The sequence below is a fragment of the Camelus bactrianus genome, chromosome 11 (genome assembly GCF_048773025.1).
Source record: "Camelus bactrianus isolate YW-2024 breed Bactrian camel chromosome 11, ASM4877302v1, whole genome shotgun sequence".
NCBI lineage: Eukaryota > Metazoa > Chordata > Mammalia > Artiodactyla > Camelidae > Camelus > Camelus bactrianus.
This window is the reverse complement of record NC_133549.1, coordinates 44,215,279-44,242,782: the sequence shown is the minus strand read 5'-3', so window position 1 is coordinate 44,242,782 and position 27,504 is coordinate 44,215,279. Positions and strand designations below refer to the sequence as shown.

General features: G+C 40.7%; 1 protein-coding gene across 9 annotated transcripts in view; it reads left to right on the top strand.

Moving 5' to 3' along the window:
* LCOR (ligand dependent nuclear receptor corepressor) overlaps positions 1–25,059 on the top strand; it is a 110,675-nt gene extending 85,616 nt beyond the window's left edge. For all 9 annotated transcript variants that reach the window (XM_074373829.1, XM_074373826.1, XM_074373830.1 and 6 more), the window contains one exon: positions 10,356–25,059. In XM_074373829.1, the coding sequence (XP_074229930.1) occupies positions 10,356–14,688 (4,333 nt within the window). In that variant the 3' untranslated portion in view covers positions 14,689–25,059. The remainder of the gene's footprint in view (positions 1–10,355) is intronic.
* The last annotated feature ends 2,445 nt before the right edge of the window (positions 25,060–27,504 follow it).

Genomic DNA, 27,504 nt, shown 5'->3' with positions numbered 1-27,504 from the left:
TTCTGATCATTTCTAATGGCATTTTATATTTTTAAATGATGCTGTTACTGGTAGTTGGTCTAGATTATCTTTCAGTTAATATTTTTGGCTTGCTTTCTTTGGCTGTCTTACTTTTTCTGCCTTTTGGCCTGATGTTTATAATATTGGAAATTTTTGTTGGTACTACAGGCTTGTTCTTTGGCTTCATTTGTTCCCCTTACTTGGTTATCCCATGTGTCTAGAACATTTTTCTGTAAACCTGATTATTATTTCTTTGTAGATTTCAAAGCGGTAACTGTGTGTTTCTTGTCATTATACATTCTAAACTGGTGGCCAGATCAGTGTAATAGGATTACAATCTAGCATCTCATAAGTGAATTTATTTTAGTGATCCTATCTTTAGATTGATGTTTAGCTCTTCAATTATGACCTAATCTTTAAAAAGGGTTTGTTTCTTCTAATCCAAACTTTTCTTCTCTGATTCTGCTGATACTTTGGAATTAATTCAGGAACTCATAGGAATTAGGGAGATTGCATAAGGGAAATGGAGTGAGAAAAAGTGGAAAATGGTATTGCTTTCCGGCACTTCCTGAGTTGTGCACTTATTTTTTTTCACCACTGTATTCAAATGTAAAACATACAGCCAAGTCATGTGATGTTAGATTTTGTAGCTGAAATGAATGAAATCCTTTTTTTTTTTAAACAGTAAGTATTTGTTAAGTAACATAAAAGATAATTTTTTGTATTCAGAATGTTGTCCTGAATGCCTCTTAGGCTTTATTTCAACTCTACGTCTGTTAAAAATGTGATTTTCTATTAAATGTGAGATAAACACACTATAGTTACATCTGTTCAAACATTGAGAAGTACAGTAGCAACCTTTTATTGGATAGTCAGTTCTTATAAACCTTAGGTCTTGTCTTTTCATTGCAGCGTTTTCCAAAGGGGGAAAAAAATAGGTCTGAATGTCATTTTCGATATCTTTTATTTAAAACAAGTCCATTTTGTTAAGTTTTTATTACGAATGTATGAATGTGATGTTAGTTTTGTAAAAATTAGCTTCAGCAGTTACTTTTTATTGTGATTAATTTTAAAGTATGTAGTTTATAAATTCTGTTTCTGTTGCATGCCAGCTAGTTCTGCTTTGAATGTTAGAACATGAGGAGTTCTGGGGATCACTGGATATAATCAGTCTCCGTCAAAATCAGTCTTTTAACAATACAGATACCTGGGGCAGTTTATAAAAGTGAGGCTTGAACATGTTATATATTTTCAAAATGTAACAGAAGAGGGTTTTTAGTTTTGTTTTATTTGTATGTTTGCACTTTTAAAGGTCATTCAGCAGATTTTTTTTTTCTAATTTTGTCAGAAGACACATAAAATTTACAGTCTTAAAGTGTATCATTTTTAAGTGTATGGTTTTTTAGTGTTAAATATACTCACATTGTTGTGACCCTAAGAGGTACCTTATTAACCCATTAAAACACTATTGGTGCTATCCTAATCTTACATTTTTTTTTAATGAAAAACATGGAACTTGTACTCTTTAAGGGACTTGCCCTTCTCACACAATGAGCTGCCCTTAATACTCATGATTCCAAACCATTATACTTGTCTCTATACCACTTGGCATTCTTGGCTCAACCTGGAATTAGAATGAGGGTTTTACAGGGGGCAAAGTGGGTGGGAAAGAATAAATTAGGAGTTCAAGATTTGCAGATACTAACTCCTATGTATAATATAGATAAACTGAAACAGTATTCTCTACACCAGAAATTGACACAACATTGTAAACTGACTATACTACAATAAATATTAAAAAAAAAAAAAGATGGATTTAATCTAATAGTTTTCTTTTAGATTCACTTTTAACTAAGTCTCAACTATTAATATGTCACTCTTGAATAAACTTACATTGCTTTTTAGGATGAGAATTAAATCTATATTATGAAATTGACAGTAAAGAAATGACATTTGAGGCATACTGCTAAGTAGAAGTCGGCATTTTGACTCAATGCTGAAAAAGGTGAATCTTGAAGAGTAGAGAATATCCCAAGTTTAAGAGACAATTAGATGGATCTGGCCTGGTTTAAAATCCCAGCTCTTCTAATTTCTTACTACATGATCTTGAACAAGTTATTGAACTTTTCTGAGCCTCAATTTTCTTATCTGTGAAGGGAGGCTCATGCTACCTACCTTATGCTGCGAGGCTTAAATGAGATTCTATATGTAAAATACTTAGCACTGTGCTATATTAGGCTCTTTGCAAATACTCAATAAATGAAAGCTAGGAGTGGAAGCACCTGGCAGGAGTTAATTTGGTGTGAGAGATGAAGGGAGAGTGAGAAAATCAGACTGAAAGTTGTGGAGGAAGCTGTTTATATTAATTAGAACTTTGAAAACGAGGCAGATGAATTTATACTAAACTGGGACACTGGACAGCCGATCTTGTTTTATCTCTAAAGTCAGAGACGTAAAAGTGTTGGAAATTAAAATTGAGACCTGGAATGCTGCTTTTCTGATTTCTTGGTCCAGTTTCAAAGGAATATTATCAAACTAGTCCTCATTGTTTATTTTCATAGACTAAGTGGAATAAAAGTTGTTAGAAAGTACAAGATGTTCAAGATTTAAAAAATACAAAGTTACATAGAATTTATCTTCCTTTCCGTTGTATACAGTTTTTGTATTTTCAAGATTGGAATTTTACATGCTTTGAATCTGTAGATTTTTCTTTTTACGTGGGGTAGTTTGAATAAGAAAATGTTAGAGCTAAGTGAGCTGAGTGGGATTGTGGGGATGTGTGGTGTGTGCTATATGATTTACTATGTGATAACAAAAGTAGAATTTGCCACTTTTAAGGGTTATACCATAGATTTGTATGATTTCAAGAATGGAGATTAAAAACTTCAAGAGAATATGAGAAAAGTTGGGATATAGAAGATCCCATAAAAATGACAAAAAACTCAGGACACCAATAATTGCTTATTTAGATGCATAGTCTGCTGTCTCCCTCGTTCACCCAAAAAGAAACCAGGAATAGCTGTCAAAAAACATATCACTTAATTTTTTGAGAGGAAAAAGAAAATCTGTGTTACAGAGATCCTTCATGTGAACTACTAAGTATCTTTTTGGTTTGTGTTGGTGTCAGCTCTCCAATCCTCCTTTAGATCCTCTGTCTGTGAAAACACTGCACTGCGAGGTGGTGCTGCAGGGTTGTGAGTTTGTCGTTATTGTTATGTTGTTTCTACAAAAGAAATACATTCCCGTTGTAATGAGAAGAATCTCGTCTGGATTGACTCCTCTCAGTTCCACTCCGGGGAAACTTGTTTCTACTGGGCCTTGACAAACGTTTCTTTCCTCTCACCCTCCTTTAAAAGAGCATCATGATGTGGTGCGTTTTCTCTTACTTGGGGAATGAACACTTCTGTCTTCTGCCTAAGCAGTGGTTTTTTGTTTTTGATTCTGGTTTTGGGTTTTTGTTTTTTAGTCTAAGTCTGTCATTGTCCTGGTCATTTGAAAGGAATTAGAAATTTCTACCAAAGAACAATGTAGATTTTAGTCTCCCACCTGACAGATACAAAAACAAAAAAAGAAATAGCCCAGACTCACTGACTTGTCATGAGCTCTCATGTAATCCTGACCTTCTGAAATGTCAGTTATGCCTTTAAGGTCAGATCTCTCTTAAGTCGTGAGTCCAGGGACAGACTCATTTTCTGTTCAAATCAGCCCTGGGCAGAGGTCTGTCCTCTCTGTCTGAAATTTTTACATTATTTCCTAAAGCCTATTTCAAAGTGTTTTCCAAGAATCCTTAGTTATAATACTCCTTAGATTAATAATATAGGCTTGCATTCTCACCAAATCAGTATTTAGTTATATCATTTAGGGTTATTTCTTCCCCTACTTCAGGAGCTATCATTTTTAAAAGGCATGCCATTCAGTCCAATATCCCCTCTTTCACAGCCTCTGAACCCTCCTTCCTTTTGTTTGTATTAATTAACAAGTGTAATATGTTTGGTCTTGCATGCATAGTCTTACCTGGGTTGATAGAAACAAAAATCAATTTGGTTGTGGGGAGGGGAACTTTTTCAGAAGTAAATAGTTTGACAGAAGTGTCTGTTTTTGTGAGTCTATTATATTCCTCCAGGGGAGATGGAAGCATTGGACTGTTGTGCTTAATGACCCCTTGCTCTGATTTCTGACTTACCAAGTAACTTTCTGACTATATATTGGCTTCCCAGCTACATTTGCCTCTAGGGTAAAAATATGTTGAAGAGTGAACATGAAGCACTCCTTGATAATTATGTTTGTTATTGTAATTTAATAAGTGTGACAATCTGGTTAAATTTAAGAGAAACAGGAGGTACAATATACAAAGCCTTAAACTGCTTCTGTCATATTTAGATCTACTCAAAATAATAGCCTGTAATTAAGCCTTGAGATACAGAAAAGCTAGCAAATTATGGCTTCATGTCCAGTAAGCACCCTCTGAAGCACTTCTTCCTTTCCCCAATTTACATTACTAATTCATAATTTTTTGTTCTGCCCTACTTTCAGTGAACTTGGTTAAGAACACGGTAAACTCAGAAAGCTCTCACAAAGGGATTACATGTCTTTTGTGTTAGATCAGTAGTTCTTAACTATTCTTCCACTCCACACCTGAACTATGCCATGTTGCCATCAGCAAGAGTGGCTCACTGAGGAATTTTACAGGTTGAAGAGATAGATACATCCTGGATTTGACACACACACAGCACCCCCTGCCCCCCACCCCCTGCCCAACATACACCATCCCCCACTACCCTGATCGTTGGGGAGTAATAAATAGTTCTCCTTTACCCCATTTTTGAAAACTTTTTCTGTCTAAATACAAATTGAGATCATTTGGATTTCAGCCACCTGGAAATCAGGTATTAAACTGCCTGATTTTAAGTCACTTTCTATTCTGTGATCTTACGAATTTAATTTCTCACTTTTCTATGTCACCCTTGCCTGCCTTCTTACTGTTCCTCCTAGCTCAGTTCCAGGGAAAGAAAGCTTGATTGTTCAGTAGTTTACTGCATGACAACTATACATGGCCTTTTAGATAGTGAAGAAAAACCCCAGATGCACACACAAAATTTTGTCATAGTTCTTGGAGTATTCCTGTATCCAGGAAGATACAGGAAGGGAAGATACACAGGTGTGAAATAGCCAAGGGTAGAAGCATTTCCTAGTGTAGAGCTTGTCAGCAGATTTAGCCAGGCCTTTGAACATACTTACATTTTCTGAGCTTAAAGGGCCAGAAATAAGGAATTAGGGAACATAATTTCAAATTATTGTCTAGCAAAAAATACAGCTCTTATTGCCTTTAGGGAGGCTAACGATGCATTTTTCTGTTTTCTTGTATTTGAAGAGAAGAATCAAGCCAAATTAACTTACAACTCTTAATTATTTGGTCTACTGTCTCTCAAGTGTTGTCTCAAGCATTCTCTCCCTTTCTGTTTTCCTGGGACTACCTTTTTCTGCTTCTAAGATTAGCTCCTATCCAGACATCATTCACTGTCTCTATCAATCTTTTATGGTCAAAAAGAATATATTTTAGTCATCAGTGATGTTGACTTGCCATCAAGCAGTTTCATCAGTAGTTACAGAGTAGATACTGAGAGACTAATTGAATCCATCAGTCCCAAATTCTAGACTCTTAAAATTGTCATTTCAGCTCTCTGCCACATCTCTTCTCTATTTGATCTTTTTACCCTAAGAGAACATAAGCACTGACCATCTACCATTTATATTAACCACAGGAATGCTTTCGTTTGGGAATTTAAGTACCGTGGTATTGACAAAGTAGGAAGCTCAGCTGTTTCTGACCTCTGACCTAGAAAAACATCACTGAGTAAATCATTAAAGATCTGATTGTGAAGCAACACATCATTCTTAAACTGTGCCTTTCAGAGCTTTTATGAATATTATCTTATCCTTCTACCACACCCTTAAGAATTAGGCATTGAACTGGGGTTAGAAAGACAAAAGTAGTCAAGGTCATGCAGGCCATTTCTCATCAAGGAGAAAGACTCAGAACTAATCCAGGTAGTTGGAAGTCAAGGTTCCCTCCTCTTCAGCCCTTCCTCCCCTTCACCAGTCCCTAGGATCTTACTTCTTTGGTGGTGGTGATGAAGTATTTCTGACTGATAAATAATTCACTTAACTATTGCAGAGAGTCCTGCTATTGCGTGGAAGGAACATGAAATCACACAAGTGATTTCAAAGTCCGTAATGAATTATTGTTCTTGTAAAAATCTAATATAGTCAGTTGTGAAGGACATACTGTGATGCCAGCTGTAATCACTGAACTAAAACATTGCTTCTCCTTAGGTCGAGTTGTGTGAACAATCTACAGGAGAGAAGCTCCCCTCTCTAATTTCCCTGCTTACTGTCTGAGTACTCTAAATTAGGGGCAAATGTTGTATTTAGGCTCTACTGAAGGTCTAAGGCTATCTGAATAATTGAATAACTAGATGCAAAGATAAAAACCAACTGTTTTAAAATTCAGGCAAAAAATTGGCTATCACTCTTTTTTTTAACATGAGAAAAATAATAATAAAATTAAACTTCAGGAAGTTGACATTGATTTTTAAAATTAAATAGTCAACTAATATGAAATTAAAATTCATCTAAACCTAGGTCCTATTGAGAAAACTTCCTGAGAAAATCAAACAAGGTAGGAATAGGAAGCTGGATAATTTAGAGGCACAGTCAAAAGTAATTTTATTACTATAGTTAAAAAGTTAGCTATTATAGCAGGGCCCATTTAATGGCCCCTGGACAAAGGTTAGTATTAGTGTGAAGGTTCTCAGACTGAAGGGAAGCTGCTAGTGAACTCATGCCTGAGTGTTCAGTTGCCTACCAGGCATCTCAGATTCAAAATCTTATAAACATTTCAAATCAACGTGTACAGGACTAGCTCATCAGATACACACAGCCACAAGCTTCATTGCCTGTGTTCCTATCTCAGTAAATGGTGCTGCCCAGGAAGAAAACCCAGGAAACATCCTTGATGCTCCCTTTCCCTCTCTTCTTTTTTGCTAAGAGGAAACAGGAAAACATGAAATGCGGCTCCTACTTATACGCTCAGGTAGCTTATATCCACTTGGAAAGCTAAGACAAAGACAAGGCAGGTTAAGTCAGTAAAAGATAAAAATTACAGGATAAATAAGCAAGACCCCTTATAATTGCCAAAGACTTTTACAAACCATTATAGCTTAGGATTTAAGGGAACGATAGTCACTCCAGGTGAAGATAGTTTTGAGGTGGCCAAGGATGTAACTGACACAAGAGCACGCTACTGCTTCGGCTCGTGACCTATGGTTCACAAGAGCTTTGTCCCTGATCTTTTTTACCAGGAAAATACAAACACAAATGACCCTCTGTTGATGTCTTTTTCTCTCAAGCAAGGTTGCCATTTGCAGTTTTCATCTTTTCATCTCCCGAGCTTCCCCAAACCACTACTGTAAATGCCTTTGAAGGTTGGTGTAGCCTGTGTCCACCCATCTGATGCTGCTTTTCAGCATCAAAATGCTGCACTGCATTGTGCCAGGTTAGAGTTCAGTGGGTGCTAACAGTGTGTCTTTAGTGTGCCTTAGCTGTGAAGACACCACTTCCCCCTCCCATAGTGCTGGGAAATAGATACCTACCGATGGTTGTCTGTTTGAGCCTCAGGGACTAGTTGAGCCATGTTGCCACAGTCATTGCTTCAGAGCTGGTTGCATGGTCCTTTGGAAGATCTTACATTAGTTTGGGGTGATTAAAATATTGAATCATTATTAAGTTATTGAAAATTTGGGACAGCAGCAGATCCTAGGCTTACAATCATAAAGCAAGTTAGGTATCATCTGTGGATTAATCATTATTCAGTTTTTTATTCTCTATGAGCATCACTTTAGAAAAAAGTGCTTTCTCAGTTTTTCTTCAGAGAGCACTCTGCCCTTTTATTGGGCACATGCCTTGATTTCATGAATCCCAAGGCATATTGTTAACTCCAAACACCAAAGCCTGCTCCCAGAGCATAGCCACAGGCATGAAGCAGTGTCCAGAACATCCTCAGACTTTGGTGATGAGTGTGCTGCTTCAGTTGGAGAGAACTATTTATCTCTTCAGTCTTGTCTACAGTAAGATGCCATGATATTTTTTAATCTTTCTCATAGATCTTTGTCAACAATTTTTTTTGCGCTTATATTCTTTGATGCGTTGAAAACCCAGTAATAACCCACTTATTTGTGGTCGGCTATCTCAGAAACATCAGGAACACACCCAAGAGCCAAAAACTGAGGAACAAACTCCTCTGGACATAACCGCAGGGACCTCCTGGAGGGGGTCCTTCAGCAGGGACTCCGGAATTCCCCATGAGCTGCGAAGTCTGCAGCTGTAGGCGGAGTTTAAGTACCCATGTATATCTCATTGAGTCCAAGAGTTGGAAGTGACTGCTAAGTCACTCACCCAAGGGTGTCACTTGTGTCTTTCCTTCTCTGAAGGAAGGGAGGGGCTTCTTCCTGTTGACCTTCCAGGTATTTCCTTTCTAAAACTTTTTACTGAAGGACAGTATATAGACAGAAAAATACACATATCGTAAGTATCTTGTTCAGTGAGTTTTTTTTCCAGTTGCTTTTGGTCTTTCCTTCTCATTGTTAGATTTTGGCCCCATAACCAGCATGTACTTTAAAGTTCACCATCCCAATGCAGCTGTTATAATACTTCTATAATAATCTTTTGTTCTTGGTTTATTCACAATGCAGTGATCAGTCTCATGTTTGAGGTAGGCATTTTCTAAGACATTTCTAGTTTTTCAAATCCGTAGTCAAATATAGGCCCTTTCAGATACCCACACAATAAAACTGCTCTTTTGCTAGTTGTGAAAATAAAAATACAGTGTAACCTTTTCTCTTGCAAAGCAGTTTAGATTAAACAACAGATATGATTAATAGTTTCTTGGTTTTATTTCATTTCGTTTTGTATTTAGGCATGTTTCAGCTTTATTCACCTACTTGGTCTTAAAAATCTCCGTAAGTCAGGAACAGAGAAAGTAAAGTTGAGTACCTGCTGCTTTGTGCTTTATGAAAATTATTTAATATCTCACAACAATCCTTTGAAATACTGATATTCAGTTCCAACTTACAGAAGAGCGAACCAAGAGAGGTTAAGTAATTTGCCTGAGATCCTATATAGATAGCAAATGTCAGAGGTAGAATATAGGCTTTTCATATTCTACAATCTATGTTTATTCCACTAAAATCACACTGCTTCAGAGGCCAGAAGAGGGTGGGGAGGTAGGAGGCTGATGTAGGCTGTCTAGGGTGTGGCTTCCTATAAAGGCACCTCATAACTGGGAGATAGTCAGAGATCAAAGCACATCAGCTGCATGGGCTTAGTAAAAATCCCAACATCCAGAAACACAAAGCAGCTCTTGAAAACACTTGGCTGTCTAAGCAGAAATTGCCTTTAGCCTGTCCTGAATCCAGTATCACTCTTGCCTGCCATCCCCACTGTCCAGGTTGAACTCTAAGAATTATCCTAGATAATATACAGAAATGGTTGAAAAGGGTCCTTGAATGTAGATTTGGCTTCCTGTGGATTATTGTAAAATGTTTATTGAAGATCGAGGAGAATGTAACAGATGGGGCTTGACAAGACAGTACTACCACCTTGCATTGACAGAGCCTTATGGTTTACAATATGATTTCGTATCTGCTTCCTCATTTAGAGGCTGGGAGTTAGGAATTGCTTGCTGTTTCATTTTTCATCCGAAGTGTGAGGTTATTGATCTCTATTCATTCCTCCACACCCCAAAAGAATAGAAGGATTCCTGCATCACTGTTTGCAGAATTATAAAGTCTAGTCAATTGGTTAAGCTGAGAAACCATGTTAAAACTATCATTTCACCAAGTATTTCTAAACCAAGATTTGTAATACAAGGTGTCTGAGTTTTTGTCAGTGTTGTGGACTTATGGACCAATGACTACTTAACAGAAAGACCCAGGCCTAAAAACAAAAGTATATGTTGACCAGCTGGAGTTAATAATATGGCCAGAATTTTATTTTGCAAAAAAAAATTTATTTTCAATGATATTTCTTCTCTTTAAGATAAAAATTATTTATGAATAGTCACATTAGAAGTATGAAGGTTGTTATCACTAAAAATTGAGAATGTAACAGAGCTGGTCTTATATTTTAAGTAAATGGTCTTCATTTATTGAATAAAAAGCATATGGGCACTTAGAAGCAGTTTTGTTCAGAGTGTCCATTCTCTTTGCAACATGAGTAACACTGGTGAATTTCAAAATGTAAAAATGGTTCTTTGGACAACGACCATACTAATTTCTTCTTTCTCTTTGTCTGTCTAGTGAGAACTCAGCAGAGGCAATAGCAGTAGATTCTAACAATCAGTCGAAGTCCCCACTGGAGAAGTTTATGGTCAAACTGTGCACTCATCATCAGAAGCAGTTCATCCGTGTTCTGAACGATCTGTACACTGAATCTCAGCCAGGCACCGAGGACCTGCGACCTTCTGATTCTGGAGCAATGGATGCCTCCACCTGCAATGCTGGCTGTGCCCAGCTCGATACCAAACATAAGGAAAGGGATACTGTGTGTCTCAATATGAAGTCTCCTACTTCTGTAGATTTGTTCTTAGACTCATCAGGCTCTCACAGCCCTCCACACTTGACAGAACAGACCCTAAAGGAGCCTCCTCCTGAAACAAACTCCGTAGATGGAAAAGAGAATACCTTGACTATTGTCCAGAAAGATTCCTCTGAACTTCCAACCACTAAGCCTAATTCTGGTAGTTCAATGGATAGTTCCACTCTGGAATACCTCACTGCATCTAATTCTTCCTCATTAAACTTCCACCATATCTCTAAGATCTCGGAGGGGCCAACCACTGGACAGGAGCAAGACACAAATGTGAAAGTATGCGAGGACGGTAGAGACCACGTGCAGAGTTCAGCTTTAGTAGAAAATCTCATTGCAGGAAAAGTGGCAGCTGAGAATAGTGAAGAGAGCAACAGTTGTATTGTTTCTCAAAGAAATTCATTCAAAGCTTTATCGGAAGAGGCTTGGGACTCAGGGTTTATGGGGAATTCACCTAGAACTGCTGACAAAGAGAATGCTTTACAGGGTGGCTCAAAAACACCTTTATGCCAGGACTTAGAGGCAAGTGAACAAGATTCAAGGCCAAAGCAAGAGAACCATCTTCACTCACTGGGAAGAAATAAGATGGGTTACCATTTACATCCCAGCGATAAGGGCCAATTTGATCATTCCAAAGATGGTTGGTTAGCCCCCAGCCCCATGCCACCTGTCCACAAAGCACCTAATGGACATTCACGAACCAAGATGATATCAACCTCCATTAAGACAGCTCGGAAAAGTAAAAGGGCCTCAGGGTTGAGGATAAATGATTATGATAACCAGTGTGATGTCGTTTATATCAGCCAGCCAATAACAGAATGCCACTTTGAGAATCAAAGATCAATATTATCTTCTCGGAAAACAGCCAGGAAGAGTACTCGAGGATACTTTTTCAATGGTGACTGTTGTGAACTGCCAACCGTTCGCACACTGGCCAGAAATTTACACTCTCAAGAAAAAGCAAGCTGCTCGACACTGGCATCAGAAGCGGTGGTCACTCCTAAGCAGACCTTTATTGTTTCAGCACCTCCACCTGCAGTAGAAGTGCAGCATCCCAGAGAAGACAACCCTGAAGAACCTAGTAAAGAAATAACCTCCCTCAAGGAAGGAGACAGAGATGAGTCATCTGAAAAGGAATCTCAAGAGCCTGAGGTTTGCCCCATGACGAGTAATGCAAACCCAAGCAGCTCCCCTAGGTCCAAGGAAACAACAGCCTCCAGCCTGGAGTGGCCTCTCCCTGCTCAGCTTCCTGAAGAGGACCTGCCAGAAGGCAGCCCCGTAGTCTCAGCTCCCACAGAGAGCAGGATATCTTCCCCTGAACTAGACCAACAATCAGTTGACCTGCTGGATACAAAGGAGATGAGTGTACCTGAAGATTGTCACCTGCTTCCTTCTACTGAAAGCATTTCTGAGGGAGGCAGTGAGGATGTTGCTCCTAGGCCTCGTTCTTCTCCAGAAACAATCAGTAGAGAGGAGAGTCCTCCGTGCTCAGAAAATCACAGTCCCCCAGTGGGCTTGGAGCCTCCTGTGAGCCCGAAAAAAGCTGAGGAAGATCAGAGCATCAGTACAGAGGCCAAGACTGGTGACACTCAGGAGCTAGACACTGACCCACTCTTGAAGGAAAGCAGCACTTTTTCTAATGAAAACCCCAGTGAAATGGAGGAAAGAGGGGCAGCAGGTGGTACAGGAAAATTCGAGGGAGAGGACAGTGATGTAAAACCTACTTCAGAAAAAGATATATGCGATCAAAACATTGACTCACCTGAAGAGAATCTGGACAAAAAGAGAAAAGGTAAAAAATTCCCCGAGGCCTCTGACAGGTGCCTAAGAAGTCAACTTTCAGATTCTTCCTCTGCCAAGAGGTGCCTACGAAATCAAAGTTCAGATTCCTCCTCTGCTTGTCCTGAGATCAAGGTTTCTAAAACTCCCGGTGCAAGACGTTCTAAAAAAGAAGGGTACCCTGGTGGGACAACACCTGACGGCTTTCCCACTGATGATTTCCATACAAAAGCCCTGGAGGACACAGAAAACCCAAATGTCAATGGGAATCCCTCTGAGAAGGATGCTGAGGAGGAAGACATAGGAGGTGGGATAATCACCAGGCAGACTTTTAAAAACATGCTAGCAAAAGAAGTCAAGGGGGAAGAAGGAGGTATTTTCCCCAGCAATGATCCCATAACCACAGCTGGCCAGCCCCTGCCTGGAGAGAAACTGGAAATCTATGTTCAGTCTAAATTAAGTGAGAACAGTACTCAAGACCTCTCTGAAAGTATTCCTTGTACTTCCCCAGAACAGTCAAAAGAGAAGCAAGGACCTGCTCCTGCACAAGACACAGAGGAGGTTGTTAATGAGATGGATAGTGCAGACAGCCAGCATAAAGATGATGATAGTGATGTGCCGTCTAACACACTTGGGGTGTCAAGTGATGGAAGTGATGACACTGCTGGGCCCCCAAAATGGGTACCAAGGCTTACAAGACTGACCTCTTCAACCTACAACCTAAGACATGCTCATCCTTTCGATTCCTTGGGTACAGTAAAAGTGACTTCAGAAAAGGAAGCAGTACAAGAAAAGCCAATCTCAAAGGAAAATGAAGCTTCAGAGAGTGGAGATCCCTTAGATGAGGATGATGTGGACACAGTGGTAGACGACCAGCCAAAGTTTGTGGAATGGTGTGCCGAGGAGGAGAACCAAGAGCTTATCGCCAACTTCAATGCCCAGTACATGAAAGTTCAGAAGGGTTGGATCCAGCTGGAGAAAGAGGCCCAGCCAACACCCAGAGCAAGGAACAAGTCAGATAAACTGAAGGAGATTTGGAAAAGCAAGAAAAGGTCACGGAAATGTCGAGGTTCACTGGAGGTTCAAAAATTTTCTCCTGTTCAGATGCTCTTTATGACAAACTTTAAATTATCTAATGTTTGTAAATGGTTCTTAGAGACGACTGAAACCCGGTCTCTGGTCATTGTGAAGAAGCTCAATACTCGTCTTCCAGGAGACATCCCACCTGTCAAGCATCCTCTTCAGAAGTACTCTCCTTCCAGCCTGTACCCCAGTTCACTACAGGCCGAGCGCTTGAAAAAACACTTGAAGAAATTTCCCGGAGCTACTCCTGCCAAGAACAACTGGAAAACACAGAAGCTCTGGGCTAAATTTCGAGAGAATCCTGACCAAGTGGAGCCAGAGGATGGCAGTGACGTTAGCCTCAGCCCCAATCCTGAGGACAGTGTAGAGCAAGTCAAGGAAGGTAGAAATAGCCATCCTCCCACAAGCTCGCCTACGCCAGCCAGTACCCGGATCCTTAGGAAATATTCCAACATTCGAGGAAAGCTCAGAGCCCAGCAGCGTTTGATTAAGAACGAGAAAATGGAAAGCCCATTTGGTCCAGCTGTGGAAAGTAAACAAAGTTGTAAGAGTGTATGCATCAACCCTCTGATGTCCCCCAAGCTTGCCCTGCAAGTAGATGCAGATGGGTTTCCCATTAAGCCCAAGAGTACCGATGGAATGAAAGGAAGGAAAGGGAAGCAGATGTCTGAAATCCCACCAAAAGCAGAAGTTCAAAATAAACGCAAGAGGACAGAAAGCAGCAGCACTCAGGACAGGAAGGACAAGGGACCTGCAATGAAGGCCAGCAAAGAGAAGCATATTGATGGAGCCACCAAAACCCCCGCTGCAAAGAAGCCAGCTACAAGGGACAGAATCAGCCAACTGCCCAAAAAGATGTCTTTGAAAGAGAATAAAGTGAAGACCCCTAAAAAGTCCCCAGGGAAGCGCTGCCCTCCCTCCAGGAAAGAAAAAGAGAACACAAACAAAAGACCCACCCAGCCCTCCACCTCGGAGACAATGACAAAACCTGCAAAGCAAAAGGGGGCCGGTGCATCCTCTTCAAGGCCACAGAAAGCCACAAGTAGGAAGCAGAGCAGTGGAAAGACTCAAGCCAGATCCTCGACGAAAACCCCAGAGAACAGTGCAGCCCAGAGAAAGCGGAAGCTAAAGGCAAAGCTGGACTCTTCCCACAGCAAACGGAGGCGGTTGGATGCAAAGTGATTGGAAGGGCGGTAGCCAAGAGTTAAAACTGTTCTATAGAAGTAACCCTTTATTTTGCATTAACTAAATCTGCTTTTATAAGCTTATCAAGCCTTTCAAACCTGCAGTTAATGGAGAATACCACAATTTAAGATGTCAGAAAATGCGTCTCAGATGGAGAAGGGAACTTGCAGAGTCTTTCTCTGAGGCTGAGTAAGGGAAGTTATATATTATATTCTGATTGTTCCTTGGGTTTTAAACTTGGAACCAAGCAGTTTTAGTTTTTAAAAGTACAGTGCCTTATTTATCCTTTTTGTTTTTAAATTTACAAAAGCTAAAAAGCTGATCTATGTGATTAAAGGCTTGTATTTTATACTTGATGCACAAGCACTTGTACTGTAGCCGAGAAGACCACCATAATGCACATAAAAGTAGCTTTTCAGCAGCCACCCTGCAGTATCTGTACATGAACAGATGCTCTTCTTTGCAGAACCCAGCAGTGAACTTCCCTCTGTCTTGTTTGTTTGTTTAAAATGATATTTGAAAGCTAAACCAAATCATTTTTATGGTATGTGGAGAATGCAGAGGGAATTTATAATTATTATAAAGGATTAATATTTCTGTTGACCCCTTTTTAAAAATTCATATTCATTGTTGGTCACTCATCTCTGATCTTTTGTTATTTGAGGAAAAAATTTATTCTAAATTATGTGCCCATGGGACAAAAAGTGTGTCACAAGGTGTTAATACTGATTTATGACCTCTAAAAATTACTCACATTCCCCAATTATTTGCATTACTGATTCTTACCATCCTTTTCATTTTTGGCCTTGCAAGCTTGCTAGCACACTAACAAGATTTTCATCCTACTTTGGGGAAAAAATCTAGGATCCTTTTTTTCATCTTGTAGCTGTAATTTGACAATTAGGATGAGAGTAACTGTTCTAATTTTCTTTCTTGCCCTAAGTACTTCCATATTCAAAGAAAGCCAAAATGTTACTTCCAGGAATAGAAAAGTTTAAGACTGTGTATGTGCATGTGTGTTTGGGTTCATTTGCATGTGGTTATCAGGCACAAATGTCTCCCAACCCCAGTTCTAGAGTAAATTTTTTCCTTCTCCATGAAGTGTAATAGGGTGTTCATGAGCTGGGTAACTAGCATAGGCCAGATGGCTTAAATGTAGCCCAGGGTCTCTATGAGCATTCCCCAAACTTCTTTGGCACCAGACTCAGGAAGGTCTAAACAGCACAGAATTATATAAAGTTCAGAGCAACCTTGTAGTTAAAGAAAGTAGCACCAACATCTCATAGTGGGGCCACACACACCCCTATACCAGGAGCTGATGTTCAGCTGGTATGTTCCAAGGTGAAATGTACATGTTTAGAGTAGGTGTCCTTTCTGATTGGTTGGCATCATACTAGTAGTTAATGCTTGTAGTATCACACCTGCCTCTGTCATGTCAGGCTCTGTACCATGGCTCAAAAGTGAGAGCCACAGTATTTGTAACTAATGTTGTTTTAAGGGCTGAGATAGGTGCATTGACTTTACCTTGGTGGCTGTAACATTGCTCCGTTATAACAGAGTGTGTACTTGACATCTCCATTGAGCCACTCTACCAATAAGGCTTCTCTAATATACTCTGTCACCAAAATAGGCTTGTATGGACAGCTGCTACTCTGTCCTTTTTATTTTAAAAAATTTCCATTTATATTGCTTCTGATCTGTTTAGATAAACCCAGATGTACCTTTTTTCATGCATTAGCTCATCCAAATCATAATAAAACAGATTTTCTACCAATTCTGTTAAAGATTTGCTGTATATAATGAAAACTTTGGATGATTGGATAGGACTGGAGAAAAGCATTTGATTCATGGGAAATTGAGAATTGTGTTGAACTTCATAGTAAGTGAAGTTTACTATCTTCAATGAAACCTTGATTTTTTTTTTCTAATGTCTCCTCTATCCCATGAGTCTTTTTTTTTTTTTTTTTAATATCTTTGACTTTGACCATTCAGGAGCTACCTATGTTAATGAAACTGCTGAGTGTGTATGTATGTTGGCAAGCGTTTCTCAGCATTAAGTTGCACAGAAGCATTAATACGTTTTAAGTAGGTTCATTTAATCTATAAAAGTCATTTTAAAGTTTTTAAAAAAAAATCTTTTCATATAGTCGTCACTGGATGTTGTTTTTGTGGTGACTTAAATGGCTGAGGTTTGCTGATGTCAGGTGTGCTGATCCCTGTACATATGTTCAAGGTGCCCCCAGTGACTGCATATAGACTGCCTTGTAAGGGTGCTTGGATTAAGTTAGAGAGAGGTGTGAGGCTGTAAGTGGGTGGAACTTTTCTAGTTGCAGGTTTGTAATCCATTCCATTACCTTTCTAAGTTCTTTTTCATTTTTAAAAGATTACTTCAGATGCTTATAGCCTTCTCTCCCATACTAGGCAACATGTGAGAAAAGGTATCAATGTGTATGCATTTATTTTATATACCTTAACAATGCAATGGATCATCTTAAAATCAACTTTATAATAGTGGCTACATTTAAATAGACTGGGATTCTACATAATTAGGACACTTAAAAGTTTAGAATTATTTTTATATTTATTGAATCTCATTTTTGCTGATTCAGTTAACTTTACTGATAGATTTAAAAAAGAGCAAGCTGAGGGCCAGCTCTGGAAGGCCCTTTTATTATAGCAGATGCTGGCAAACCTGTCTGCCAGACACCTCCAAGCCTAGGCTTGCTTTTGACCTAAGTCTCCCTTTGTTTCCTCTTCTCTTGCAAAGACCAGCTTCCTGTAGCCATTGTCACCGGGGCTTGCCGCCTAATACAGGGGCACTCTGTCCCACATACTGGACTCCAAATTAGAAAGGAATTCTGCTTCTGGGTCTGTACTCAGTGAAGTGACTGTTGGAGCTAGCGCTGATGACCAGGGAGCACTGGTATTTCCTCTGAGCTTCTGGAGGAGCTGGAAGATGCCTGGGAAGCAACCACTGAAGCTCTACCATAGCTCCCCAGAGCTGGGCCCTCTTCAGGAGACCTGTTTTCTGTCTCCCATTTTCTGTCCCCTGAGGCTCCCTGGGTTTTGGAGGACAACGTGGGGACTGCTCCTTCATTTGGGGTCCAGAGCCTCGCCCCCAGCACTTCTTCAGACTTATAGCAATCTTGCAGCGCAGCAGGGAGGCCACGAACATTTATTCTACTCTTGAGGCTCCTTATGTACAGATGTAACCTGTGATTGCTAACCCCTTGGATCCTTTAGGTAGCCAGTTCTGTTGTGTCTGTACTTCATTGAAGACTTCTACACAAACCTTATTAAAAAAAAAAATCTTAGGCTATGGGTTTTGTGCCTCCTTCCTGCAGTAGTGTGGATAGAAGGGTGCAGTTAGTCATTCCTTCACAGATGTGGTGCTTTTAATGGGATTCTCTATGCATCACATACCATGAGGCTGAATTTCTCACTGTTCAGACAGGTCATCAGTAAAACACATCACTTCAAGACGGTTATTTTGAATTGAAGTTTGGACTCTTTTCTCCCTTGTGATTAATTCTGTAGTGAAGACTGAAGCTATCACTGTCACTTATGGACAACATTGATTAGTGGGGAGCCTAAGAGCCAAGTAGCAAAGGGCAATATGCTGTGTGGTGCAAGCTGGAGATGCTGTCCTGTCACCATCAGCAAGACAGTGTCTTGTCACTGCACCTGGGACTAGGCTGGAATTTCCCAAGGTGCTGGCCCACAGTGCCACACTGGCTCCTTTTGGTTTTAGCCCAGGCAGGCTCTCACTTGGCTTACGAATGATCTGTCAAAGGTCTGCAAAGTGTGGCTAATCATTCTTCTGTAAATAAAAGTTTATTGGAATATAGCCATGCCCATTTGTTTATGTATTGTCTGGCTGCTTTCTAGCAGAACTGAGTATCTGCCACAGAGAACACATGGCCCACAAAGCCTGACAGATTTACTGTCTGGACCTTTAAGAAAAAGTTTGCTGACCCGTGCTTGAGAAAATAATCCTTTTTCAGGAAGAAATCGTCCCTGATTTGTCTTCTCCTTTCTTCTGCCTCTTTTCCTCTCTGTCTTCTTTTCTTCTCCTTCCTCTTTATATTACCTCAGTTGAGTTCTTTTTACATTTCTTTATTTTTTCTTGCTATAAAAGATAACACACTATATAGCCACAGCACATCAGATACCATCTCCTGAAACTTGAGGTATCTCAGCCTCACATCCTGTGAGACTCACCCTTCACAGTAACCAAAATAAGGCTACCTTTAGCCTCTAGTCAGAATCTATGAGCAAACAGGAATCCAGAGTTCTCAAGGTGTGCAGCCTGGGCCTCTCCTTTGCCAGTTTTTATCAGAGACCTGACTCTGGCTTGTTTATTACTAAAATAAGCCAAGATTTTGTTTCTTTCAAACTTAGTTGAGACTACTTCAGTTGGATGTTCAATTTTCTGAACCTCACATTTAGATATGGAAAAAGTCTTTTCACAGATGAGAAACGAAGTCCAATCACAAAACCAAAACACTGTTGATTATATAATTTTTTTGGCCAGCTTCTAGGAAAATAAAAATGTTTTGGCACTGATATTTTTTTCAGTCACGATACTCTTCTTTCAAAATAATTTTATTAAAGGCAAGCCGATGACTGAAAAATAGAGGCTTGAAGTACTTTAGAGAGAATAATAGAAAAGTGGAGCATAATAACCTGACTGTGACTGAGAAGTTATAGGGTTATATCTTTAGATCAAATCCAGTCAACTTCCAAGGTGGTGTCCTCCCCCTCCTTAAAAACTCAAGGATAAGTTTCTGTGCTGTTTTCAAAGTGAAAGTGAATGTCATATCAGTGAATAAGTTTTTGTTAGTGGCTCTAAAACAGTGACTATTTCGGTTGTTTTGAAACAGATAATTAACATTTTGAATTCTTAACTATGAATTTTTATCTTCCTATGGCTTAATATCTACTGAAATACTGGAAATTTTTCTTAGTATGAAGTCATGTCCATGTCAGGCATCAGCAAGGCAATCCTCACATCTTAGCAGTGGGAGTACTCTACCCCATGCTTGCTCCCAAGCCCTTCTCAGGGGAAAAAAATAAAAGAAAAGAAAAAGATTATTGTATTTAAAGCAAGCATGTTCCTGAAAAATGTAAACATAATTAACTCATCTTCAATATAAATAATAATAAAACAAGCAGAATTATGGGAAGCATAACTTTTGAGGCAGCCTTGAATATAGTTCATTCCTTGAAACGTCAGAACAAACCACTGTATTCTACAATAGATGGATTGGAAGACTTGAAGGTCTGACCTCTTTTCTTTAAAGATATTAAATCACGCTCAGGCAGAAACCTAGAGCTCTCTGATGCTGCTCCCAGCTCAGGTCTTTCCATGCTGTCCTGGGGACCCAGGGAAACACCTCGGACACTTTGCAGGTGCTTTTGCCCTTGGAATTGAGCCAGAGCTGGCCAGTTCCTTCCATTACCTCCCCTTTGTCTGATCCTTTTCCCAGAGCGCTGGTGGTTTATGCTCAGTGCCCAGAGGGCCAGTTGTGCAGTTATGCTCGCCTGCGAGCCCGGTAACACACAAGCTTTCTCACCTGCCTGGAACCATTCTGTTTAACACGAGGTGGTCAGTAGGCAAACCACATGGAAGTAGATTGCTCATTAAAAAAAGAACTATAAAACCATGGTTTTTTTTAAATGCCAGAGGTTGGAGGAATGCATTGTACCTCTTTTTAAGGGTTATGTTAAAAACAAACAAACAAAAAAAGAGACCACATATGGCCCACATAGCCTAAAATATAAAATATTTTCTACTGGACCCTTTTACAGAAAGTAAGCTGATTCTTGCAATATGTCATCCAAAATCAAATTGTGCGGCCAATTAGGCACAAATTTATTTTTCATGTAGTCCAGCAGTGCAGCATTCCTTTCCCTTTAGATTTTAGGGTATCTTGCCTGTTCATCTTAGCATACAGCTACTGTTCCACATTATTCCTGAGTAATGCTCATGTATTAAAGCCAGAAATGTATCTCCCTTTGTTGATTGAATATTTGTTGAATTGTGGACATACGATCTGATCTACTAGGATAAGTAGTTAAAGCTAAAAGTACAAAGTCTTTTACACTAAAAGTACTGCAGTTGTCCTCATGTTTATGAGTCAGGGTGAACTTGACTCTCATGGAGAGACATTCCTCTATGGCAGTGCTCCACACAAACGAATTTACTTGTGAACTTACAGCCTGGAATAGTGCCTCTCCCCAGCAGGCACAGGGCATGTTAGTTTCACCCCCAGAATTCCCCTTTTCTTTACAGTGTATTTGCAAGTTTATCACTCCCCAAACTTTGGTCATTACTCATGAACATAAATGGCTGGTCTTTGCCTGTTTAAACCTCTAAACCAAATCACACATTCTCAACTCTGAAAAATACCAGCATAGTCGTCCATGACACCTGGTCAGCACACCAGCAGCTTTAGCCCGAAGCTCAGAGCTCTCTGGCCTGGCCAGGGGAGCCTGCGCCTGGTCAGGCCTGACTCGCCTCATTTTGAGGACCCACCTTTGGCATCTTACCTCTTCCTCTCCTGCTTTTCCCCCCGTCCCCTTCCAGGAGGCATCTCTGGGAAGTCTCTTACCTTTCAAGTGCTTCACTGAACATGTACATATCATATTAGAAGCGTTTTTCTTTTCATAACTGTTTTTCTTCTAGTATTTAGCAACTGGGTCCAAACGCTATTCAACTTACCAACTTTCTCACCCACATTGTTTTCTATAATCTACTCTTCATGTTGTCTTGTAGCTAAAGCTGTAGTATTTGGGAGCTAGTTTGTGGAAAAGATGTTATACAAACAAGATTTGCATAATTTTGTATATTTATACCACAGGTAGGGATTAGTTTTAGAGCCACCATAGTTTAAGGTTATTAGTTTCACCGGTGAGTTCTGCAGTTTTAATAGTTCTAGGAGACTGTGTGACTATGATTTCAAATACGTATATATAATACCTATTTATACGCACCACTGTGAAATTTATTTCACTGTGTAAATAGTGGTATTTTCCTGTTCAAATGCTTCTATAGAAAATATTTATTTTAACAAACAAAAAATAGCTGTCAAAAGGGCTTTCTAAAAAAGTATTGTTTCTAGAGACCCTGTCCTCCCCAGCTACATGCTCAGCCACTGAATCTCCAAACAACATAGTGAAGGCAAAAGAGCAGGGCCTTAAAACCCTCACTGTATTTGGGTAGATGCAGCGTGGATTGGGAACCTGAGTACATCCCCCTAGTGTCACCCCACCCCGGGACAAAGCAGGTCTCCCACAGTCGGTATTGGCTGTGCCAGACGTGGCACCAGAGCTTGCTTCAAGCAGCCCACTTTTGCACACACAGTTGGTACATTCAACTGTACATTTCAACAGCCCGTGCAGGGAGACCAGCCTTAGTTGTAACTCCAAGGAAATCCAAACCTGTACCTGTGGGATATGGAGAAACCACTGGCTGCCTAAGGAAAGCATTAAGATGTATTTTAGTCTTTCTCACCTTTGTGAAAAACACCTGTTCGCACTCAGTCATTAACCATGGGAGATAAGCATGTTTCCTCCCGCACCTTGACCGTGCTCCTGAGCGCTTCAGCTCACCGCCTTCTCCCCGTCCCTGTCTCAGCAAGCTTCTGTGCAGATGTGGGCCAGCCCCTCCTATAGCTGATGGTGCAGAGTGAGGCCATTTGCTATAAGGTGTGTGCAGCTTTACTTCTCAGGAGTCCTGGTCTGCAATTCAGAGCACCCGTAGGTGTAATGGAACAGATGTTTTCCCATCATGTTCCTCTTCCCTGTGCCCCATTCCTGGACACCCCTGTCGGAGTCAAGATTCTCATTCTGCCTGGGTGGCTGAACTGGGAACTGCAGCTCCAGGACTGCAGAGAGTTTGGGGCTGGACACAGGGATTTGTGTCATCCATTTGAACCATCATTTGCATACTTACTTCTGGCCTCCCTTTGTCTTTTCTAAACAAACAAGGAGGACACTTGAACAGTAATGCTGGAGAATGTTTTTTCTAAGATACTATTTGTAAGCAAATCTGACTTTAAGATGAAATGTGAATGGATAGCTAGGTGCCAGGGAATTTAGCACTGAATGAGACAGTCAAAAGTTTTTTAACCTTTGCAAGAAGAAATAAATTTTGCTCTCATCTAAATGTTCACAAGAAATAATGTTGTAAATAGTTTTTTAAAAATATTTATTACATGTGCTGTATGCAGATTCATGTTCTGAGTGATGTTGGTTTGCATTGTAGCATTGTAGAAAAATATATTTTGAGCAGTGGACTTCCTTTCATAACACAGTTCACACATGGAGAAAGAACAAAAACCAGCAGGTTGAGAGCTGTTTGGGGCATTTGATCTGTAATGTTACATCAAATCCAAGCTTTAATCGCCCCCTCTTCTCATCTGGTTGTGTTATATATTATAATATATATATATGTATGTATGATAAACTGGTCAGTGGTCAGTCCCCAGATCTGCAGAGCAGATTTCCAGGTGTTCTTTCTGATGTGTTGCCCATAAGCAATAAGATTCTAGGTAATAACATTTATTCTGGGCTCTGCGTTAGCCCTTGTCTCAGAGGATAGGGTGGGGGTAGAACAGCTCTTGCTAAGACCTCTTGCCTTTGCTGGAGAGGTTGCTGTACTTGAATTTTTGCTTCTGTTTGTCTGCACGCTCCTCCACATCAAACAACTCTAACAATGGATGAGAGATCTGCCAGAACCAGACACACCAAAAATTTGGCATAGAGATTGAAAAATTATCAATTTTCCATGAATTTGTAGGGTTTACAGAATCTACTTGAGGTAAAGCTCATTTGGCTATATAGCATTAATATAAGAACTTTTCACATTGAAAATTTACTGTAAATGGCCAAGAAAAAGTTCTTTGACTGTATCTGACCTACGTTTAAGAGCTAGCCCGTTTCCTATATTCCTTCGCTGCACCTGGGTGTGAAATGTCCAAGCCCCCTTCGTGTCTGGACTTAAACCATTTAGGTCTGTGCAAAGCGGGCAGTTGCTCTTCCAAGTATCCCAGCGTGTCCAGTCTAACAGGTTTCTAAGCTGTTTAGCAGCCTCTCCTTGTGACCGTCCTGAACTTTATGAAAAATACCCCACACCCAGATAACCATTAATGAATAATGTAGTTTTTTAGGCTTTTGGAATATGTCTTCTCTTTTGTATTTATGATGATGGTGTTTGGAATTTTTCACTAGTGTTTTTCTAGCTTGAAGTGGGTGCATTAGGATAAAACTTTCCCTTGCTGAGCCTGAAAGCAAGCAAGAGGAAAGAAACTGACCTATGTTGTATCATTGGGAAGGTGACTACTTCTTGTGGTGGTGGGAGGGCGGGGAGGGGGCCTTGTAGATTGTGTGGGGGTGAAATAGAATTCCGGCCTGAGGCTCTCGAAGTCTTATTACCTTGTAATAAATAACCCCTTTATTAGCCTCACTTAATCTCAATAGAAGCCTGCTGTTTACCCTCAGGGAACAAGTAGTTTTCAAAATTGAGCTCCTCCAAGGTCATTGGACAATACCTGTGTACAGGCATTGGTCGTCTTTGTGAACTCATGGCATTATTTTCCCATATGCATTATGATATTAAGAAATCAACCCCAACCTGTATGAAAAGCACAGCCCAGGGTCCTACTTTAGGCTAGAGTTAATGCCTTTGAGAGGCCAGGGGGTCACAGGAGGCCCATGCAATTTAACTGAAGCTCAGGTGCCATGTTGGGTTTTATTGTTTTTGGGCCACAACCCTTCAGAATGAGTTTAAGGGAGGGGCTGCTGATCCAACTGTGGATCCAGGGAGCTCTAAGATGAATCTCTACCGTTCCTTCTAAGGTCCTTCTGGTTCTTCCCAGTGTTGTCATTGCCGAGGTCAATCTCGTAGTGGTTCAGATGTCTTGTGAGTCTTAGCCAGCAATCCAGACGCGCAAGGAGAGAGTCTCCAGAGGGCCCAGCTCCTTCCAGGTACCAAGTGTATTGCTCCTGGGCTGTGTAAAGGTGGTCTTTCCAAAAGCAGTGAAATGAGAAATTCTGCAAATGGCGATCCAGATGACCAGTGTGTATCCCTTGGGCCCGGAATTCCCACCATGTTAGTGAGTGTAGGAAAATACTGTGTCTTCTATGGATGAAAATTCAATGTATGCTGTGAATTTGTTGGTTTGAAGCATTGAAAAATTTTCATTAGACAATGTTTACATACCTCACCTGAAGAACCTTTGAGAGTGTATATATGAAATTTAAAATATATTAAGTTGCTTTAAAACAATATGTATAGCTATAAAAGTTGGAGTTATTTTAAATTTGAATATGTACCAAGTCTCTTAAATATTGCAATCTTGTGGACCTTTTGTGCTTCTGTGTTTTACTTTCCTATTAGGCCCTCTAGGAAACTGTGTTCTTGTTACTGGTAAAGGGGCCCTCAGTGAAATCCAAGCTTGGAAGGATTTCCTTTGTTGTTTCAGATTTTCTTGTTTGGTTTGGAGGGATGGGGTATGGAGCTAGAGGATGTGTGGGAGGGACTTATCTAACATTGACATCTATTCCATGAGCTTTTTCTAGGCGCTTATTTTATTGCAGCGTATTAAACTTCTTTGATATTAAAAGTATGTTTGTGTCGTTACTGGAGAGGATGCAGAACGCATTGAAGCCCAGCATTCAACTTGTAGCCTAGGGCAAATTTGGTAAATTGACAGAAGGAACCAAAAAGCAATAGTAGGCCACCTATGTTGGGACTTAAAGGGACATTGCTAGATCTGTGGCCATTTTGTGAATTAAGCCTAACTTCAGGGAAAAGAAAACACAATGGGTAGCTTCTTAAGAAGTCCCATGGCGGAGTTGGGAAGATGCCAGTGCTTCATCCTGAGGTGCAGGAAGCAATTGAATTCACACTTCCGACCTCAGGTATGCCACTGATAGATTAGGGGACTGTCTGCACAGCCACCAGGGAGAACCACCCCAGGTCTCTGTAGCCCATGTTGGAGTGTGGCAGAAACTTGGCCGGAAATCCTTCCATTTACAAGCCTCATGACCTGTTTCATTATATTCTTTCAACTCTATTGGAGATGGGTCTGTTTGAGGATCCAGTGGGCCAGTGATTCCCATAGAATCAACCACAATTTCATGAACAAGTTCACCTGACAGTGGCCATTGATATACAGAACTACACCCAGTGAAAACAACCCTGCAGCTGGCAGTCAGGCTCCCTGTCTTAATTTGTATTTGGAGAATTATCTTGTTCCAGAGTAGAAGTTTTCAATGGTAAAATAGATCTCTTTTCCCTCCGATATTCATCCTATGGTAGTATAATAAGAATCTGATCTGAGAGGTACAGACTGGCTTAGGGTGAGGGGTTCAGGGCACAGGGGTAAGAGAGATGTGTTACCACCAATATCGGGAGAACATGGCAACTCTAGTTAGAAGCCTGGGTGTTCCTTCTATTGCCTCCACCCTCAACCAAGCCCTGCTGTGCCCGTTCCCTTGGCTGGGGGGTTTCCGTGTGACTGGGAAATCTCCCACTTACTGAACTCTGACTTAGAGGTTGCAAACTGGTGGCTGACAGTGGTGTTTCATTTAGCCCAGTGTTAAAAAAAAAAAAAAGATTTTTAAAAACTGTGAGTGTTTACGTAACAATTGATTTCTGGCGTCTCCTTAAAAAAAAAAAAAGATAATGACGATCTGACAAAATCAGTGTGTGGTAAGAATCAGCTGGAGCTGATTGGAAAGTGTGCCTCTTGGTTGTCACTTGTCCCTTGTTCTCTGCAGTAGGGAAATCGGTCTCTGTCCCGCGGCTTTATCAGAAGTGGGAATACAAATGATGGGCCAGTGGTGTGTGCCCACCTGACTCCCTTAGGTAACCTACTGGCCAATCCAGACTCTTGAGATTACAACCCCATTTTAACCCATTTTCTCTCCTGTACCTAGTTTATTACATTTCCTCCCAAATCCCTAATGGCTTTGAAGGCACTGCAGTTACCTTCACTGCCCACTTTCAAGATGACAGTGTGCCATTAAGGTGTGGCTTATGCAGCCATCGCCAAGACCCATTCTTCAAGTGGGATATCAGTCTGTCCCCTCCTGCATCAGAGGAGGACCAGCCAGGTCCCCTTGGTGTGAGGGTCCTTGCCCAGCTTGACTGCCAGGGCCTGGCCTCACCTACACACTCAGGTCGCGCATCCTACAAAACTCCTGAGTGCAACTTTGACGTGTGAGCTCGTAGTAGAGCCACTATAGAAGTACGTTTGCCTCCTTTCTCCACTGAGCCCCAAGAACTTGTTCTGGTGCCTGGCAGGTCAACCTTACAGGACAGTTTGAGAAGCCACAGTGCTTTCTAATCTATTTGCCCTGACACTCTGAAATCGTCAGAGCCAGGTTAAATATGGGTGTTGGTCTGTGCACGAAATTACAAAATGTGGGTGTGACAGGAGACACCTGAAGGAAGTGAGGATGGGCAACCTCCCCAGATCCATGTGTGCCGTGCTCTGTTGGGCTCTGTTCTTATACTCACATCCCCTGGGAGCCCTGACCAAGCCATCCCTCAGGCTTCCCCTTCCTTCTTCAGGAGGAACAGACCTCCTTTGCCACTCCAGGTAGACTAGAGAGTTCCAAGGACAAATCCTACAGGTGCTGCATCTGGACTCCATCCTTGGATTGTGGCTGGTGTATGGGTAGCCCAGAAACTCTCACCCCTGCGAGGGTGTGTGTCAGCAGCAGGGGCTCATCCTTGGTGCAGAAAAAGAGATCAACAAGGCAGAACCTGAGTGAATCAATGTCATGTTCACATGAAGACAA